The sequence below is a fragment of the Ambystoma mexicanum genome, chromosome 6p (assembly GCF_040938575.1).
Source record: "Ambystoma mexicanum isolate Mex_15411 chromosome 6p, UKY_AmexF1_1, whole genome shotgun sequence".
Classification (NCBI taxonomy): Eukaryota; Metazoa; Chordata; class Amphibia; order Caudata; family Ambystomatidae; genus Ambystoma; species Ambystoma mexicanum.
In genome coordinates this window covers 1,379,071,468-1,379,092,784 of record NC_090935.1, presented here as the reverse complement: position 1 = coordinate 1,379,092,784, position 21,317 = coordinate 1,379,071,468, and the positions used below count along the sequence as shown (strand labels likewise).

At 43.1% G+C, this 21,317-nt stretch overlaps 1 protein-coding gene across 2 annotated transcripts in view; it reads left to right on the top strand.

Moving 5' to 3' along the window:
• LOC138510440 (phospholipid-transporting ATPase ABCA1-like) overlaps positions 1-21,317 on the top strand; it is a 2,356,352-nt gene that overhangs the window by 1,820,945 nt on the left and 514,090 nt on the right. For both annotated transcript variants that reach the window (XM_069626098.1, XM_069626099.1), the window contains exons 34-35: positions 13,316-13,390; positions 18,548-18,711. In XM_069626098.1, the coding sequence (XP_069482199.1) occupies positions 13,316-13,390; positions 18,548-18,711 (239 nt within the window). The remainder of the gene's footprint in view (positions 1-13,315; positions 13,391-18,547; positions 18,712-21,317) is intronic.

Sequence of the window (21,317 nt, the reverse complement as noted above, 5' to 3'; positions counted from 1 at the left end):
CTGGAGGTGAAATTCCCATTTAGCTCCCCGTTTTCAGCGCAATTACCGCTGGCGTTATTAGCATACAGTAATTGCACTGAAAATTGCCCTTTGGTTCCATGGACCCATTGGGGAATGGGGATTTCCTCTTATCGCCCAACCTGTGACCTGGTGCTAATAGAGCGGGACCAGGTTGCGCTAACGCAATTAACGTTGGATGGTATCCCAGCGGTAACACCGCTGGGATACCGCCAAACTTGTGATCAGGCTCTATAGTCCTTAGTCCCCTTTCCTCCATAAGTCCCACCCACCTTCCACCGCTTGTATGTCAAGCGCTAATACGCTATACTAAATTTAAAGGGGAAGCTCAATTTTTCGCTGCCAAAGTTTCCTTTACCAACCCCATGTTGGGGGACACCGAAAAGGATGGAGGAAAGGTGACTAAGGACTATGAGTACTCTAGTGACTACGTTGAGTAACTTTAGTTTTCATGTCGTAATGATGTGGTATTTACTGCATGCTTTATTCCTCTGGAATGCCCACATCTGCAAAATACCCTAAAGCCATAATGCAGCAGGAGTAAAAAAAAACATTTTGGCAAATGCTGTTCATTTTACCATTACACCACACTCACTCATAATTGTCCAACATCCCTTTAACAACAGCCCACAACACTGGGCTTTACAGGGGGGAAAGGCAAACTAGGACATGTGTTTTATTTTGTATCATCTTAACACAGGTAAAACAGGTTGACATACCTTAATACTTCATTAACTGTTTATTTTTGGACAACTGCCAAACCCATTTCGATAGCTGTCTCATTGGGGAACTATGTTTTAATGTCTGTTGGTAAATTGTCATTCTCTGTGTTTCTTCCATGGACTAACTTTTATTCATGACATCTATGTTAGTTTGTCCAGGGATTAGAACATTAGCTTCATTTTTGCAGCTTCCAGCACAAGGACTGCACGCTGCAGATTGACAGGCCAATTCAACAAATTGCACCTCAGCATACTTGTTATAGCTATATTCTTGAACCCCACACTACTCGGACAACATATTCAAATAACAAGTAACCCACAACAATTTGTGTCAGATATGAGCTTTGTGCCATGACGCAACTTTTGAAGAACTGCTAGCTTCGTCAAATCAAACCGAAAACAACTTGGCCAATATCCAGAAAAGGACAGGGTCCTAGAACATGCCCTGTGCGCCAAAGCCACAAAGCCAGCCTCACATCCTTACACCGGTCCATAACACTTCCTCAAACCATCCAGACTGCAGAGAAAGTCAAAGTTTTAATTTGCCAGCTGAAGCTGAAACACATGGCACGGAAAATATGAAATTATGAACAACTTCAATCCCATAACCAATCATGCTCACTTGATCACTTCACAGATTCATGGAATCATGCTGTGTCCTGCCAACAGGCATGGAAATCAACCAGAAGAACCAAAGCCATAATGGACAATATCATGGAAGACCTTGTAACACTTAGAGATTCATGTTAATGCTTAATCATGATCTTTCCACCCGCATCAGCATTAGATGTAACGTCTCACGGCATTCTTCTAGAATAACTGAGTGAAAGGACTATGTGAGCAGAATGTATTGAAGGCAAGTCCCTACACGCTCAAACCAGAGCAAATACAACCCACTAGGGAAGAAAGGATCAAGTCGATGTTGTGAGGATAACAAGTTTTTGATCTCACACGCAGATGAGAACAACAGCAAAGAACTCTGCTGCTAAGAACGTTCTGCCAAAGAGAGGTACAAGCAGCAACTTTTAAAGGTCAGAATGAATCAACAACATAGAGTAAAAAATAATGCAGCTTTTTGGATGGACCCTATAGATGTTCCTCCTTTACCCATAAGGAATCACGGTCAATCGGCCCCTGCCCAGTCGTCTATCTTCCATCACATGGGGGCTGCGGGGCTCATCTTATTCTCACATCAAAGGTCAGAAAACAAATTAATAATATTCCTACCTTGCAACTATTTTATCACTCATATTGTGCACTTGGCAGGCCTTAAAATGGTCACAAAGGAAGGAGGTCCTGGGGCCCTCTAACCTTCACACACACATTTCACTCACTCCCCTCCATGCTATCCGGCTGCAAGGTCTCCACCCTTGTTTTGAACTATAATGTATCGCTCCCTGCACCTCGCAATACAAACCACACAATTGTCGCTTCAACGATGCACCCTGTCCATCCTCTTTGAACATCTCAAGACTTGTTACTTTGCGGTTGGTCGTCAAAGGGCACCTGGTGCCATGGAATTCAGAGGTCTTAAGTTTTAGTCAGTTATATGGGCTATAACTCGTGGTCGCCTGGGGATGTGCCAGGTCATGCTTTGGCCAGTGTGAGATAACATGCACACTAGGTGCCGGTCTGAGATTGCGGTCTTGTAGGACACATTCCTCTTGAACATATTTGCAACCCTGTTAGAACAATGGATAGACATTGTAGTGTTTGGGGGTGTGGGATGTCTTCAAGGGAGCTCGGGAATGGCTGGAGATTTCCCTCATCTAGTCATTTGGGCCTAGTGCATGCAATTCCGCATTTACTGCACAGGCCTTTTCTTCTGACTATGGTTACTAATAGCTACGCATAATATCAATGTTTTTCGCGCCTTATGCTGTACTATATGGGTAGACTATATTTCCTTATATTGGAGTAGGGTCCCGTTTTACTGGGAGGTGTTTCTCTCACTGTTCCCCCTGCGTCCTGGCCCATCATATTGCTTCAAATGCATATCGCCTCACTCTAAAGCGCATAGGGCAGTGGGACGAGCTGCCCCCTTCCACACATTATCAACTGTGGGTAATGATTCCCTAACAACGTCGGTCAAGTGATTAGTATCAGTATCACCTCTTCCTCAGTTAGAAGCATCTTACGTGGCATTCCCCAAGGATCCCCTCACTCACCACTTCAGTTTAACATCTCTATGAGATGCCTGCATCTGGTGTTTGCATGCAGTCCACAATAATTTAAAAGATATGCAGATTAAATTGATATTTACTGTAAATTGATAGAGCCACATATCATAAATTTAAAAAATAAAAACATAACCTGAAATTTTGAGAAACATATTTTAAATGAAAATAGAAGGTCCTATATGATCATAACTTTTAAAAGCTGACAGGATAATTTACCATTTAGCTCGGGACAGGAGCTGAAGTTAAGAAATGGAAAAACCCTGACCTCCATTGGAGATGTAAAGAACCTCCAGCTCGACTATGAACGATAATACTCCCAACAGAGTTTACAGCTTTGTGAGCCACAACCTTCCAGTCATGGGGCTCAGACAGTGGCTGCGGCAGCTTTTGGTGCCAGGGATAGAGGTGGCGGATAGCTCCTGAAGGGGAACCAAGATTCTAATGTATAATTGGGTAAGCCCTGACAGGGTGGTGAAGGTTTGCAGTAGTGAGCTCCTAAATAGATTCTCAAATTAGCATGAACGACCAAGAGTAACCCAAGAATTAGAAACAAGAATAGAAGAATTAGCAGTGGTTCAGAGGGGGGCACTACATCCACATTCCTAGAGTGTCTTTAAATATATATATTGAAATGATGTATTTTGAAGGACAATTTTTGAGAAAAATGGGATTAAAAACCGTACAATTTACAATTTTTTCTCTATGAAAACCTGAAAAATATCAAGTACATTTCGTAATCAGTCATGCCTGATGAATATTAAAAAAAAGCAGCCTTTTTCTTCAAACTAGAGTAAGCAACCAATTGTAGCGAGAGAGCCCAAACTAATTAAGGGAATTTAGTGGGTTCATGCTTAAAATAATGTGCTGAAAAATGGGATAAAAAAAACATGCAATTTTCAATTTTCAATTGGTTCTCTAAAGTAAATTCCATGGTTCACGGGCAGTCTAGGGGCTTCAATATTTTCACAAATTAGTACAATCATTAAGGCGGGTTTGGCAGGTCTCCACGTCCAAGACAATTTTTGTTAAAAATTGTTAAAAATATTGTGCTAAAGTGATACATTTGCAGAACATTGTTTTCCAAAACCGGGTAAAAAGCCATACAATTTAGTTGTAGTTCTCTAGGGTAACACATCAAAAATCCAGTACACACCATGTCACCAACAGTACACTACACGAGAGAGCTTTATACCATGTTCATGAGGCGGCAGATGCAGCCCATCTATGACAGTATTGGTCAGTGTCATTCGCTTGCATGAGACTACAGCCACAACCTATCTAGGCCAGTAATAATTACTGTGGCAGCAGCTGCATGCACCTGGTTTAAAATGGTAATTAAGCTACTGCCACAGCCTATCTAGGACAGTAATAATTACTGCCATGGATGGGTTGTGGCAGCAGCTGCATGCACCTGGTTTAAAATGGCCATTAAGCTACGGCCACAGCCTATCTAGGACAGTAATAATTACTGCCATGGATGGGTTGTGGCAGCAGCTGCATGCTCCTGGTTTAAAATGGCCATTAAGCTACGGCCACAGCCTATCTAGGACAGTAATAATTACTGCCATGGATGGGTTGTGGCAGCAGCTGCATGCTCCTGGTTTAAAATGGCCATTAAGCTACTGCCACAGCCTATCTAGGACAGTAATAATTACTGCCAGAGATGAGTTGTGGCAGCAGCTGCATGCACCTGGTTTAAAATGGCCATTAAGCTACTGCCACAGCCTATCTAGGACAGTAATAATTACTGCCATAGATGGGTTGTGGCAGCAGCTGCATGCACCTGATTTAAAATGGCCATTAAGCTACTGCCACAGCCTATCTAGGACAGTAATAATTACTGCCATAGATGGGTTGTGGCAGCAGCTGCATGCACCTGGTTTAAAATGGCCATTAAGCTACTGCCACAGCCTATCTAGGACAGTAATAATTACTGCCATAGATGGGTTGTGGCAGCAGCTGCATGCACCTGATTTAAAATGGCCATTAAGCTACTGCCACAGCCTATCTAGGACAGTAATAATTACTGCCATAGATGGGTTGTGGCAGCAGCTGCATGCTCCTGGTTTAAAATGGCCATTAAGCTACGGCCACAGCCTATCTAGGACAGTAATAATTACTGCCATGGATGGGTTGTGGCAGCAGCTGCATGCTCCTGGTTTAAAATGGCCATTAAGCTACTGCCACAGCCTATCTAGGACAGTAATAATTACTGCCAGAGATGAGTTGTGGCAGCAGCTGCATGCACCTGGTTTAAAATGGCCATTAAGCTACTGCCACAGCCTATCTAGGACAGTAATAATTACTGCCATAGATGGGTTGTGGCAGCAGCTGCATGCACCTGATTTAAAATGGCCATTAAGCTACTGCCACAGCCTATCTAGGACAGTAATAATTACTGCCATAGATGGGTTGTGGCAGCAGCTGCATGCACCTGGTTTAAAATGGCCATTAAGCTACTGCCACAGCCTATCTAGGACAGTAATAATTACTGCCATAGATGGGTTGTGGCAGCAGCTGCATGCTCCTGATTTATAATGGCCATTAAGCTACTGCCACAGCCTATCTAGGACAGTAATAATTACTGCCATAGACGGGTTGTGGCAGCAGCTGCATGCTCCTGATTTAAAATGGCCATGCCACAGCCTATCTTGCCACAGCCTATATATGACTGTAATGGTAATTTTAAATGACACAAATGAAGCTGTTGTTAGCACTGAGGGTGCACTGAGAAGCAGAGATGAGCCAGTGGGTGGCAGCTGCCTCCCCTCGCCCCCGCCCATGTGCTCGGAGTGTCTGGCCGATGTTATGTAGAAAACATGGAGTGAAATTCAGCAGAGCTTCAAAAAGTCATGTTGTTCTTTAATCTTAGATAGTTAAATCACATCAGACCAACCCTGAGGAACTCAGTTTGAGCACAGTGTACATATATATGTATGTCCTCAGTAAATAGAATATGTGAGGGAAATAATCCAGACACTTTATGAAAAAGCGACTCGACCCTGACATAGAACCCCGGGTCTTGAGGATTCAGATTAAATACACAAGTTAATTACAGGTTGAAGAGGGGCACAACCTTCTCTTGTTGAAAGGCTTGAGCTCTATTTTAATATTTAATATGACGCAATATTGCTGTAATCATTTGGTTGAAGGGATCAGCCCTTTTCCTGCCAGTACATGTTCAAAGCAAACAGAGTATACGTTAATGGAATACGTTCAAAACCGGTCCTGCCAGGAATGCCCTCTCTCAAAGCAAATTAACCTGGCTGTTTCTTTAATATACAAAAGAAAAAAATAACTCTGTGCAGCTTGCAAATAGTGTAATCTTTAAAAAGAAATGTACTGCCAAATTCACAAAAAGTAATGCACATAAACATAGTCTGAGAGAATATATTGTTTTCTATACATTTCCAGGAGGTAATCCTGCAGAACAAATGATGTGTTGGAAAGCCCTGTTGCGTAGATTAGACATATGGTGTTCCGTCCACCATAGGCCTCTCACTGGAGATGTATGGTATGCATTTTGCCCCAGTAAAGAATGTCTCATATTAAAAACCTATCTGACTAAATTCTCTTCCTTTAAGGAATGTCTGAGTCTACGTCATGAATGCTGGACATGTGACTTAATCTGCCTCAGCCTTAATGGCCTTTATGAGGCCATTGACCTGCAGCCATGGACTCTACCTATTAATCAATAAATAACCTTTGTATGTTTCATGGAAGCAAACTCAGTAGGAAGGAACTTCATACATCCCAATACATGACTCACTCTTTCACATACCTATAGGCTTTGCAGATGTCCATATCTCTGATGAAATCCCTATATTGTAGTATTATAAACATTAATATTGCAAAATGTGTCATCCTCTAAATAATGAAAAGCCAACCCAGGCATGCCTGACATGTGCCTAAATCTGCTGGTCTGACATGTAATCTTACAATTCCTACTTAAACTTTAATTATTTGATTAATTTCAGAAGGATGAAAGGCAGAGTTCTTTTTACATGACTGAAACCTAGAACCTGCAGGTTACACATAGATCCATGCAGCAGGTCTATTAATTTACTGCTTACTGAAGAGTTGAATGTGCTGCCCTACTTGGATAGCCTCCACAGGTGCACATGACTCAATTTCCTCTGGCTAACATCCCCCGCCAGCTGCCCACAACTCTTTCCTTTCCCATAACTTTTATCTCCCTTCCTGAAACCTTCAAAATTATTTTGTGTTAAACCTGAACCTGCCCAAACTTCTCCCATACTTACATGAAGATGTCTGGAAGTAAAATCCACTGCAACCTGCAAATCTACCCACATCTCACCAGGAGATTCACAGGAACCTTCAGGTCAATTTTGAGATAGTATACCTAGGTTTACTTACCAAGCTTAAATCCAAGCCCTGTCGCTAGTCTTTGGCTAGCTGGCTGGGTTGCAGTGAGGTTCTTCAATGGTGCAGATGATGTCTTGCTGAGACGCATCTCCACGTTCAGGCTACTCTCCTCATGGCCCTGTCCTCCTCTGTTTCTGTGCCTCTTCCCTGATAATAGTGTTGCTTACTCTGAAGTACTGTTACCTCCTCATCACTTCACCACATATTTCTACCTTCTCCTGCCCACCACACTTTGACACCAGATAAATGGCATACTGGGATACCTTCCCTCTCTGCTGTAACCTTCACAGGCTATTTCCTATTTCCTTTTTACTTCACCAAATACTCTATTCCCTCCTGTTCTTATAGCCACTCTTCCAGCTATTTTATATCCACTTTCTCTGCTTAATTGCTCACCACTTCCTCCTCCTCCTCTGGATGCCTCACTATATTCTCTTGTGGACTTACTAATCTATCCTCCTGATACTGGATCACCTCCACCCAATATGTCCCCTCTGATTTATTCCTTTCTTTCTGTTTCTCAACATTCTCCTCTTAATGTCTCATCACTTCTTCCTATTCTCTCACATCTCATCCTGCTCTCTCATCTCCTCCTGTTGGTTGATCATCTCTGCCCCTTTATATCCTTCTCCTCTTTCACCTACTGTTCCTAACCTCCTCCTCCTCTCTCCCAAGACACCTTCCCACCTTTGATGTCATGCTGCTCTGCTTCTTTTCTATCTTTCAAGCCACCTCTAATTCAAGCCACCACCTTTCCTCTCCTCCATCTCACTGTATCGTCTCTGTCCCATTAACCTACCTCCTCTCATCCAGCCCCTTTTCAAGCCAACCACCTATTCTAAGGTTCTTTCTCCTCCAACAAACGACTTCTCTGCACCTCTACTCTCTCTAGGCTCCCTTACGCTTTGCCAAGTTCTTCCTCCTTCATAAGGTCCTAGCACCTCCATTGAACCCGCCCTATCTCAATGGCTCTCAGGTGTTTTGAATAGTATGTTTTCTAGAGAAATGGGATTAGTTAGTTTGAATTTGTGCATGGTTTTGTGTGTTTCGGACTCGCCCAACTCCTCACAGTTGTTGATTTAGGTACCCTGGCTATGGCACTAGTCATTTGCAGGTACATATATGGCTGATGTTAATCTTAACTAAAAAAAAGCAATGAGATAAGGTATTCAAAAAGTGCCTTTATTACAAATGTTGCTCTTTGCGTTGACACGTGTTTTGACCTATTCCATGTCTTTTTCAAAACTCAACACTAGAACTTGTTTGTCTTTAACATTCAGGAAGAATACATGCTTTGTCCAGAGCACTGATTCTATTTAAAATCCACTATTGCAATTCCATCTTTGAAGGAACAACCACCCGCAATATAAAAAAAAAAACTCCAAATAATACAGGCCAATGCCCTAAAAGCAGCCTTGACCATACCTATAAAAGGACATATATCATCTGCCAGACGGACAGCCCACTAGCTGCCGGTTCGCAACTGCATTGTGTTTAAAACCCTCTCACTTCTGTGTGATGTTCTGTATTTGTGTCTGTGTCCTAAAATAAATTGTGTTTTTTTAATCTTTTGTTATGTTTTTTCACTGCTCGCGTAAACTGAAATTTACTTAGTATGTCTAGGAAGGTGAATTTGATTGCAATGCTTATTTATTGATATGTAATTAATGAAACGTTGCTGAACAGGTAATTTATGGTAACGCCAAGATATTGTACTGTGTTGAGATATATTTGTTGACATACTAATAAAAAGATGTTTAAAAAAAAAAGAAACCTCTCACTAACACATAAATGCTTGGCCAAAACAGCCTCACCATACCTCTCCAACAAATTCTGCAAATCCCAATCCACTAGACCCACCAGGATGGTCCACTCCCACCTCCTTGTGGTTCCCAGGTTCAAACATAAAAAATATGGCTGCCGCAGTTCCCAATGGTAGCAACTAAACACTGGTACACACTCATATTAGCACTAAGATCAGAGGCATCCACCAGGTCCTCCTGAAAACATCTTTAAACATGTTTTTTTGCACAAGACCAATAGTTCTCTGGGAGTTTTTCCCTACTGTGCGCTTATGCTTACCTTCATCTATGTAACTGCTAGCACTTTGGGTTCTGGGCACGCTCCCATGTAACTAGCCACCAGACCTTTGCTATTTGTTAATTGTCTATGTCACCTGTCATTCTGCCTCTACACTTTGTCTCTGTTGTACACAGCGCACAGGTGCTCCAGGCTGGGAGCCCTATACAAATGCAAAATAAATGAAGTATATAGATGTGGGGTAAAATCCACAGGTTCCCATACAAAATGAGGTGGTCCCTGTGTTCAAGCGAGTGGCACACCATCAGGCTCAGTGATCCCGCTTTAACACAGGGCCCACCTCATTTTGCACAGGAACCTGGGGATTTTACCCCACATTTATATTATTGTATTCTTCTCTGTGAAAGGGACAGTGAGCTAAAGACTTGGTCGAGTCTCTCCCAGGGGTTTTTCACCCAAGAACAGGTCATTGGGCTGTGTTCATGCTGGTAGAGACATTCCCAGACCCCCCTTTGTTTTGCATAAATTAACCTTGGGTCTCACCCTAAGTTACCAGGGCGATCCAGACGTGGACCCCTTGCTCACTGTTCTTAGAGAGGCAACAGTTTCACCTCACTGATGATGCCCAACAAGGCTGAAACACGTGTATGGGGTTGCACTTGGTACTCTTGTTCAGAGGAGAATTGACTAACATTTTGGTGCTGGACTGCCCCTGGCCAGGACAAAGACTGATATGCAGGCATATTTCTTCTCTGTGAAAAGAACAGTGAGCTAAAGACTTGGTAGAGTCTCTCCCAGAGGTTTTTCACCCAAGAACAGGTCATTGGGCTGTGTTCATGCTGGTAGAGACATTCCCAGACCCCCCTTTGTTTTGCATAAATTAACCTTGGGTCTCACCCTAAGTTACCAGGGCGATCCAGACGTGGACCCCTTGCTCACTGTTCTTAGAGAGGCAACAGTTTCACCTCACTGATGATGCCCAACAAGGCTGAAACACGTGTATGGGGTTACACTTGGTACTCTTGTTCAGAGGAGAATTGCCTAACATTTTGGTGCTGGACTGCCCCTGGCCAGGACAAAGACTGATATGCAGGCATATTTCTTCTCTGTGAAAAGAACAGTGAGCTAAAGACTTGGTCGAGTCCCTCCCAGGGGTTTTTCACCCAAGAACAGGTCATTGGGCTGTGTTTGAGCTGGTAGAGAGACTCCCAGACACCCTTTGTTTCACATGTACATACTTGCCCCCAGCACATATTCTTCCTGAATGATAGAGACAAGTAAGTTCTAGTGCCCAGTTTTTAAAAATACCTCGAATAGGTCGAATCACGTGTCAACACAAAGGGTACCATTTGTAATAAAAGGAACTGTTTGAATACCTCATCTCATTGCATTTTTTAGTTAAGAGTGCCACCAAATGACCATATATTTACCTACAACGGACTAGCACATTATCTAGGGTACCTAACTCAACTAATGTTCATCGAGCTAAGGTTTTGGGTGTACCTTATCGGTACCTGGGGCTGCTAAATGTCCTAGGCTTATCAACAGTAACGCATAAATCAAGTTACGTTGCCCATCGATACAGCGCAGACTGAGCAGAATTAAACACGGATTTCAAATCAACTCCTTACATTGCCATGCGGATGCTAACCTGGGCCAAAGCTATCTTGGACTCAGTGGGGATGATTCTGAAAACTGGATGAGATCACAAACCCTGTATGTTGGAGTTAGAGGCATGTGACTCCTGATTTGCTCTGATACAGGTTTTAATATAGTAACGCGCATGTATGCCGGATAGCCAATCTGTGGTCTAGTGGCGGAGTGCTGGGTAGCTTGGTCAGCAAGCTACCCAGCACTCTGCCACTAGACCACAGATTGGCTATCCAGCATAGAGCCAGCACCCAACTGGGGGGCCCGCAGTTGCTTTTCCCCTATCCAGGATCTCCACAAATCTATTGCCTTGATAAAGACTACGGTCGAAACGTGCGTTGGCTTCTGTTTCACCTTACATGGCACATGTTGCCACAGATTGATACATGTGCGTTACTATATTAAAACCTCTATCAAAGCAAATCATAGGTCACGTGTCTCTAACTCCAACAAGCTGACAACTCAGAGAATGGCAACTGTTTAAATGTTGACAACAGTCAACAGCCAGCGCCAGCAACATACAGGGTTTGTCATCTCATCCAGCAATTAACTCCTCTGGAATCTTGGAATTCTGATTCTCCGACAAACCATGTACTGGGCCGCAGGCCATACTACAATATCCACTAACAATCCTCACCTGCGCAGGGGACCGGCTTTTCCTCAACTCCAACCTTTTGACCATGATTCTGAAAACGTTAGGCAACTGAAAAGAGCGCATAGGATTTGCTTTTTTATTTGCATTAGTTTCAGAAATGAGCAGGTAACCTTATTCTCAAAGGGGGCCTAAACACTGTTTGTAGGCTGTGCGACAGTGCAATAGATGTGCCGGACAGCCCACTGCCTGACACTAATGTGTGGCAGGCACTCATCACCCAGGTGGGTGCTGGGAGCTGGGAGAACATTTCACAGCGATGGGCCACTAAAGAGCCCTTAAAGGGCCCATCACTGTGAATTGTAAACCAAAATAAAAAAGCTATTCTATCCCTGTTTGGGGATAGAAATGCAGGTGTGACAGCAGTGGTACCACTCCTGTCATACTTAACGATACATGCATGGCAGGAATGCTTTGCACACCCCCATGGCCCTGTTCCCAACAGATGCAGGGGAATATGCCTCATTTCTACACAGTTCAAAGCCCATGCCATTTATGAATTTGGGATGACATTTGTTTGTGCTGAAACACCCCCTTTTTGTGCAGAATGGGAAGGAATGGGCACCTGAATGTGCGCATCTCCAATTTGCGCATTCAGGTTCACTTTGAGAATTGGGTGCAACTTTTGGAGCAGATGATGCTTGCACATCTAATTATCACCTTAGCCAAAAAAAGGTTTTGAAAAACTGAGCGTGTGCCCAAACAGTTCCCTTGCAATACAAACAAGTGCCCGCTGTAAAAAAAAAAAAAATGTTACTTGCCTTTCCAGACCAGATTTATCGATGCACAAAGTTACCATAAACCTAACCTCCTGCAAACACACTTGCTCTCCATCTTCCCACCCATCACATTTCATCCATCCATCCATCCATCCATCCATCCATCCGTCCGTCCGTCCGTCCGTCCGTCCATCCATCCATCCATCCATCCATCCAACAAGCTTACACACAAAACCTCACGTCTCTGTCTCTGTCTCTCTCTCTCTCTCTCGTTTCAGTTAGGATTTTGTTGACAGGAAGTCGAAAAGAGGAAGTTGAGGTTCCTTAGCCAATGACGGGAATACAAGACAAGATTCTAGCGGCCTTGTTGTGAGGCCTATCGTGGGAGTAGTAGAAACAAGTTGGGGTTATATAATACAAATTGTGCACCGTTGCAATTGCAATTAGCACTAGGGTAGAAATTCCTGTAGTGCAAAAACATATTTTGTCAGTGCATTTTTGATCCAGGGTGCATATAGCGCTGGCGCCAAGACTGAGGCAAAATGTCCCTGCAGCAAAAATGATTGAAAGAATATTTTTGTTTCACTTGGGCAATCTTTTCCCTGGCACTAATAGCACTTGCATCGGTTCAAAGTTTCTGTAGTACCGCTTTTGCCATTCAATTATATATAACCTGCATTTACCTTTTGAATTACTTTGTATGTAGCCTATGTGATAAATATCCAATATGAGCCCAACTCATGATTTGAAAGTACTTCTATGCATTTGCCAGGAACAGTATACTCCAATTGAGGCCTCCGGTGAGTATCACACAGCACCATGAACTGGGTGGGCTTTGTCTGTAAACTGCTTGAAAGAATGGACAGCACAACTCGTGTACTCAACCAAGAGGTGAGAAATATGACCTATTTTATGATTGCAACTTATTTTTTATGCTTATATTTTCAGACCAATGAAACCGCCCAAACTTGGAAGGATGTGGAAATGTTCATGAAAGAACTTGGCACAAAATACAACATGAAGGTATTTCCTCAGAGCCGAATTAAAAATGCCAAAATGTTAGTTCAACAGTTGACCTAAAAAACGTCTCATAGTGAAGATGCAGTAAAGAAGCCGCTGTGTTGGATGACGTCGAGCAGAAATCCTCCCCACCCTTGATAAGCAGACCCTTAGGGTGATTGGCGCCACGCGCGCGCAGGCCTTTTCTTAGAGTTCGCTTCTAGGGAAAGACGGGCTCAGTCTTTCCCAACAGTCCAACCCGTGTGTGCTGAGTGCAGCCTCACTCAACTGCGGAACCCACTGCCCAGGGCAACACATGTGAGACCGGTAGGAAGTGGGGTGTGCAAATTTGGTAGAGTTATCAAAGATTGAATCAAACGGGATAAAGTTCATGGGACGGAAAATTATGGGGTCCAAAGTAATCAGTAGTGAAGCAGGCAAAGGTCAAATTCTGAACTTGGATCCCCCTGACCATAATGCCCCAGAAACAAACCCCTCCCTCCCCCAGCCCCAATTTCCCAGCACCAACCTCCAGCCTCTTTACCTGCAATAGCCACTGCCAGAAATTTGCCACGTTGCTATCCCCTGCTCCCACACACAAGCACAGCCACACCGCAACCTCAACCCTCTCATAATCCCCATCTCCATGCCCATTTCTTCCTCCGGTAGGATGTCCCCTCGAAACAAATCAGCTCTGCTGGGGAACTGCATTCCCACAGCATCTAACACCGCCTTCTCATCAGTTGAGTCTCTTGTTGCCTGTTTCTGGCCTAGGAAGCCAGGTTATTTATTTCACCTGATCCCATCTGCAGTTAGCTTTGGGAACACCAAATACCTGAAATATTTAATGTGTGGCCCCCTCACCCTGATGATGGCCCTTCCCAGAATACATTGTAATGGGAACTCCCAATTAGACCAGTTCCCAGCCAACCCACCATTAATGGGCCACAATAGCCCAGCCATTTTTTTGTTTGAGAGATTAATATATACTGCAAATTTCTAATAAGCACAGTATTTATAAACTATTCAGTTAGTATGGTGAGGATTAGATCTCATATGTTATAAAACAATTCTTACCGAATTGGTTTGTAACAGTTTCATTTTACAACCACAGCTCTGTATAATCACCTAAAATACACATTACATATTTCTTAAGCAATTGTTTAGTAATGAACAACAATGAACAACGTACACATGAATGCATTTACTATTAACATGTTATTAACAAGTAATGCGACAGAGTATTGACATCATAGTCTTTCAGGTGTGTTGTATATTTTTAATATCTGTGTGGCAAAATAGTGAATATATACTTGCTTATTATTATGATACTTGTATTATACATCAGTTATGCATTTTAGTACCGACACTACTCTATTACAATCAAACAAAATGATGCTTTAAAGGTAAATTGGGTAATATGATAAAATAGCCTAACCCATCCAATAAGAGCCTTACATCTATTTGGAAAACCTTCACTTCTCAAGGATGCTCACATTGTATTACTTAATTATTAATACAGGGGATTTATAGGACTAATCACTTGTATGGCATGCGTAGTTGCCTAGCATTATGTTCCCTTATACGGTGTGTTAAGTTATATGTAATGTTATATGCCATTTGGTCTATATTCGTTATATTTCTGTTACAGTTACGTTATGTGTTGGGCTACAGTTCTTTTCCCTGCCAGTACTTTTATTGCTGTTTTAGCTCATATTGTCATTTTGCCAACAGAATTGAGCTTGTTTTACTTTGATTCTGTTCTAGACTTTGGGGATTGTGGGGGTATTTGTATTTGTGTTCTTTCCAATTTGTATTCATTTTATTGAAGGCTTAGACTATATTTCCCAGTTCCCTTGCTGCATTTAATTCCATCACCAGGCGTGCGAACACCGGTGTGTGATCCCAGTTTGCGCCAGTATACAAAGCTTGAATCCTTGTCACCGTCTGGTACAGTTATTTTCCCTAATAGTACTTTTATTTCTGTTTTAGCTTTTATTGCAATTTTCCAATATATATTAGCTCGTTTTTACTTTGAATCGGTTTTATACATGGGTGATTGTGGGGGTATTTGTATTTCTGCTGTTTCCAATTTTTATTGATTTTATTGAAGGCTGGGACTACATTTCCCAGTTCTCGTGCTTCAAATAATCCCATCACTAGGCGTGTGAGCTCTTGCACAGTAACCCGATTTGCGCTGGTCGCGCGAGTGATGTGCTGTGTCGGGAAGGCTGCTTAGGTAAGCCGGTCAATTAGGCTCGCAGAACGGTTGTGGCTCATGAAGCTAGGGTTTTCATTGAACTTTTAGTCTATTGCTTTTGCTTCTTAGTTTGCTGATGCTCATAATTTTCTGGGTTTAGGACAATCAGACCTCTGAGCTGGGCATGGGACACAGACATTGTAAGCATTTTTGACAGTGGACATTTTGCACTCCTGATGTTGTTGGATCTCTCAGCTGAATTCGATCTGGTGGATCATGCTCGGCTTGTCAGAAGATTGATCAAAATTGGGAGCTGCTCTGATGCTGCCGCTGCCTGTATTGAATCCTGTCTGGGGCCCCGCCTCGCCAGGTTTGCAGTGGATGATTGTCAAGCTGCTCCCACTTTCTCTCACCTGCGGGGTACCTCAGGGCTCCTTTCTTTACCCTGATTCTTTTTAATATTTACATGAAGCCCTGTTTGATCTTCTGGATAGTTTGGGAGTATGCAATACCAACTATGCAGACGATGAACAGATTTTATTTGAACCTTTGGGCGATCATGCACTGGACCATTAATAAAACGTATGTGTCAAACAAGTCTTGGATGGTGCTGAACTCCTTGGCAATCTATCTATATATATAAAAGTCGAAGGCCCTTATTCACAGAGCGTTTTCCAATGGGATATTGCCATTTCCAATGGGATATTTCCATTATGAAAATTTCTGTGAAGTAGGCTCAAAATGTGTTTGTGGTGGGATTTGTGGCAAAGTGTTGCTCCTTATACAATTCCACTATATTTCACCAATTTGCACCAAATTCTGAATAGTTACGTGATAGGACCCTCTGGACATTAATGGTGACATGACATTTGGACACCCCAGCCCGTTCCCCCAGATTTCAGCACAAGTCAAAATTTGTTTATGTGTTTGTGGCTTGGTGAAGTTTTGCTCCTTATGCAATTCCACACTGTTTCACCAATCTGCACCACATTTTGCATAGTTACCTGTTCTGTTAGGACCCTCTGGATATTACTGCGTATATGAAAATTGGATGCCCCACCCCATTCCCTGGATTTCAGCACCAGTCAAACATTTGTTTATGGGTTTGTGACTTGGTAAAGCATTGTTCCTTAAGCAATTCCACACCGTTTCACCAATCTGCACCACATTTTACATAGTTACCTGTTCAGACCCTCCGGACATTACTGGCTACATGACATTTGGGCGCCCCACCCTGTTCCCCCGGATCTTAGCACAAGTCAAAATTTGTTTGTGGGTTTGTCGCTTGGCAAAGCTTTGCCTTATACAATTCCACACTCTTTCAGCAATTGGCACCAAATGTTGCATACTTACCTGTTAGGACCCTCCGGATATTACTAGCTACATGGCATTTGGACACCCCACCCCTTTGCCCATATTTCATAACCTTCACACATGAGGCGGTTGCCTGAAATCAGCAAGACATGAATGTGGTCATAGAAGGACCAGTCCCAACACGAGGAACAAAACTTGAGGTCCAGACCCCAGGATGCACAGTTTCCAAGATATTTACACTGCAATGCACTGCAACAAACTGCACCATGCCATGGTGAGGCGACAGGTAGGGAGAGAGCACAGAAGTTCCCAGTATGCAACAGCACCAACTATCACCTCCCTCCAATGTCTGCTCCAGGGTATGTCAACCAGCCACACATGACCTTTCTCAGTGTAGTTTACTTCATGTACCAACCACATTAAGTGGTAAGTGAATCAAAACAGTGACTTACAGGATCAGTCGTATCATGTCTGTCTACAGACCCCTGAACGGGTACTTCTGCTATTAAACAATATAATACAAACGACTTATTATCGGATTCGGTCCTAGATTAAAAAAAAATGATTCGCGTTATAGTCAATTCTTAATTGCTGAATGCCCCATTCCTGTGGCCCCCTCATGTGAAAACTCTAGGAAATCTTGTTTGACTCCCACTTATCATTTAATAAGCATATTGCATACCTATGCTATTCATGTGCTTATACTATCAACTTGCTCTGGCAGACTCATCCTTTTCTTTTTGAGAAGAATGCAGTGTTGGTTTCTTCAGCCTTCATCAACTCAAATTTGGACTATTGCAAGAGTCTGCTCATGGGCATCTATTCTTCCACTCTTAAGAAACTTCAGGTTATTCAGAACGGAGCTGTTCGGGCTGTGTTTAGCTTAGGTATGCAGGATCATATCTCTGTAGCGAGATGCAATTTGCATTGGTTGCCAGTGGATAATCTCACCCTCACTCACAAATGTCTTTCTGGCAATGCTCCCTTTTAGTTATCTGGTCATCTAAGGTAGCTCCCTGTAGGAGACTCCTTTGGTCCAATGGCAATAATCAGTTATCTCAGCCGGGGTTGAATCTGCCAAAATATGGGGGGTCTGTTTTGATGTTTGGGCCCCCAATTTGTGGAATGAGCTTCCAGCTTCACTGAGGACCTAACCTTGCCTGACCAAATTTTAAAGGTCATGCTCTCTCCTTGGCTGGCTTTTCTCTTCATGTGTGTTGTTTTGTCTTGTAATTGGTTTGTGTGTGATCTGAGGCCTACCGGCGTGTAGTGTGTTACAAATAATAAAGTAAAGTTGTATGAGTTGGTATGCTATATTACATAAATGAGATGTGTTCTGGGGATGGACACTGGCATATGGGTCAGAGAAGTGGGTATTTTTATGATACCTGGATAGGGTTAAGTGGTTGTGGGAATCAGGCGGTGGGAGATGTGGGGTAGGGAGTGGTGGCATAGTGGATACCCCTTCATCAAAAAATACAAAGGTTGACAATAGGTCAATCAAATTGGGTTGACCAAATTGTAGGCTTTGAAAATTGAGTCTTTGTAACCACATAGAACCGGTGTTAAAGGATTCACCCCATTAAGGGGTGGAGATTCTTGATTTGCAAGCGAACAAACCTTAAATGAATGCTTCAATGTTTTCTCTGTGTCATATTTCTTTGCAGGTCTGGTTCTATAACCCAGGCTGGCATGCCGTAGTGTCCTTTATCAACGTGGCTAACAATGCTATTCTGCGGGGCAACCTACCAGAAGGGAAGAGTGTTCGAGATTACGGGATCACCACCTACAATCACCCTTTAAACTTGACAAAGGAGCAGATGTCAGACTTGTAAGTGCTTTTGTGTTACTGTGCCATGGTATTCGGGTGTCACTTTGCTCAATCTTCACAGTGCAAACCAACTAATGTGACTTCTTAAGTAGCGTGGGTTGGCAACACTGAGATTGCAAGTAGGTGTAACTAAAGGCAATATGAGATTGGTGCCTGGTGTCAGCCTAACTGAGGAAATGTTGTAATTGCAAGAGCAGTGCAATATGCCCCAACACCGTCAATACCCAACCAATCCAAACTCATAATTAGATGATATTTTCAAAATAAGATCTATTTACAATCAGACATATCATGCTCACAAAAAGAAACATAGCTGCTAAAAAATAAGATCCTTTGTAAGACACGTCAATTTCTCTCCTATAGGAACAGCCAGCCTAGGTTGTAAAGCCACCGTTGCCTTAAATTAGGACTGTGCCAGCACAATTGGCTCTATTTGGGCGTGCCTGCTTACCAGACTTTCCATTTACAGCTGATAAATAAGCAATGCAATAGCAAGAGTCTTATCAGAATTTTCTAATTGAGACCCCTCCCTACGACGCCACCCGGTCCTGCAGATTGGAAATCAATTATGTAATACAGTTCCCCTGCTTTAGGAAAAGTAGAAAAATATGCAGTAATAAAAACCCTACCGGTCTCCACGTAAGTATATCTGCAGTAGCTTAGTGTCAATATATTTCTAATGGAACTTTATTTTGAATTGCAGGAAAATTGACCTCCGAATGTGTAATGTAAAGTAAGTGATCTTGTGTAGCGCCATATGGCCCTGTAAGGAAGAAAATGCCGTGTGGGTCATTAGTGGGACAGTGAGAGATGCAGTTGAAAAACCTGTGGTGTTGATGAGTGCAGATCGGAAGTACCCACTTCCCTGTTTCCCTATGTTCTTTTGATCGGTTTGGCAGATAAACCTGGGAGTATGTTATCCATAGGGGTAGAGCCCACAGTCTGTTGGACTACAGCACTTTAGGTCTGGTTACCTCAGATGTGGGCTAGTGATAGGGTTAAATGGGAGAGCTTAGTTATGGTTCCAAGTGCTGAGAGCCCATCGACATGTCAGTGAGACAGGAAAGGATGGAGCATTTGCTTGCAGTCTCGAGGTTGGAAAACTCAGGTGCATCATTTCATTTGAGGACAACTAGATGTTGCTTGTTCTATGCTCTTACTCTTCAGTCTATTAACATCTTCTTTATTTGGTGTGGTGAGTCAGATAAAGGAGAAAGACAAGAAGACATGGTTCAAATGCAGAGATTTTACTATTATTACTATTAAAGGAAAGAACACCTCACCTATACCTGCAACTATGATAATGGGGTTTCCTAAACTTTAAAAAAGTAACATACTGGTTTCCATCTAAATGTCTTAAGACACTCACTCCTCTGTCTGAACCTAACCTACACTGGTGACTAACCCTACCACTAATAACAAAGAGAACTGAAACTTAGCATAGAAACATTTTACTCCCCCCATCTCTAAGCTTGCGGTGGCTGGTTCCTGATTTCAAAAATGTGTGTCTTTGGTTCTCTCTGTCTTAAAGGCCTCAACCTGCTGGTATAGTTCAAAAGAAGCGCTTTATCCTTCCTGTCGTTGGGGAATAGGGGATGCCAGACCCCACACAAATGTCCTTGTCAGTTAAAAGAGTTTGTTCCTCAATTGGAGTAACTGGTCCTGTAAATTGGCTACTTGTTTCATACAATAGTATTTGGATTTGGACTTAGAATCAGTTCCCTGTTCCCTCCTCCAGCGTGTTTCAGTTTCTCCTGGTTACTGTATTTCTAGGATCAGCCTGGGTCTGCTGGCTCTTCATCCTGTTTTAGCTTGCCACTGTTCTCACCCCTTCATGGGGACCTGGCTTCTCAGTCTTGTGTTGACTATCAGGCCTCTCGGGACAACTGGCTTTCTTGTTGCTTCCACCCCACAGTGGGGTATATTGTGTCTCAGGCTTGTGTGGGCAATCTGGTCTCCCAGGCCATATGGTTTCCTTGTTGCTTCTTCTCCATTGTGGGATACTTTGGGTTTCAGACCCCTGTGGGCAATCTGGCATCTTGGGCCATCTGGTTTCCATGTTGATTTCACCCCCTCATGGGGTAATTTGTGTTTCAGCCCCTCATGGACTATCGGCCCTCTTGGGTCATCTGGCTTCCTTGTTATTTTACCCCCTAGCAGGGTACTTTGTGTTTCAGCCCCTCATGGGCTTACTCGCCTCTCGGGCCATATGGTTTTCTTGTTGCTTTCAACCCCACATGGGGTATTTTGTGTTTCCGCCCAAGTGGGCTATCTGGCCTATTGGATGTATGATTTCCATATTGCTCTCACCCCCTCATGGAGAATTGGCTGGCTCATCCTGTTATGGGCTGTTCAGTCTCTCAGGTCATCTGGACCTCAAATTGCTCTCTCCCACTCATGGGTATTTTCTGGCTCAGCCCGTCAACCACAAATGTGCCTTCAACAGTCCAAAAGTCTGTTCTATTATCGTCCTTGTTCTCATATGAGCACATTTGGATGCTGTTTCCTGCTGGCTCAGTGTATCTTTCACAGGGGTCATCAGCCATGGTAGTAATGGGTAGCCGGAATCACCTGCATGGAATGGGACACAGAGAGGGACATTTATC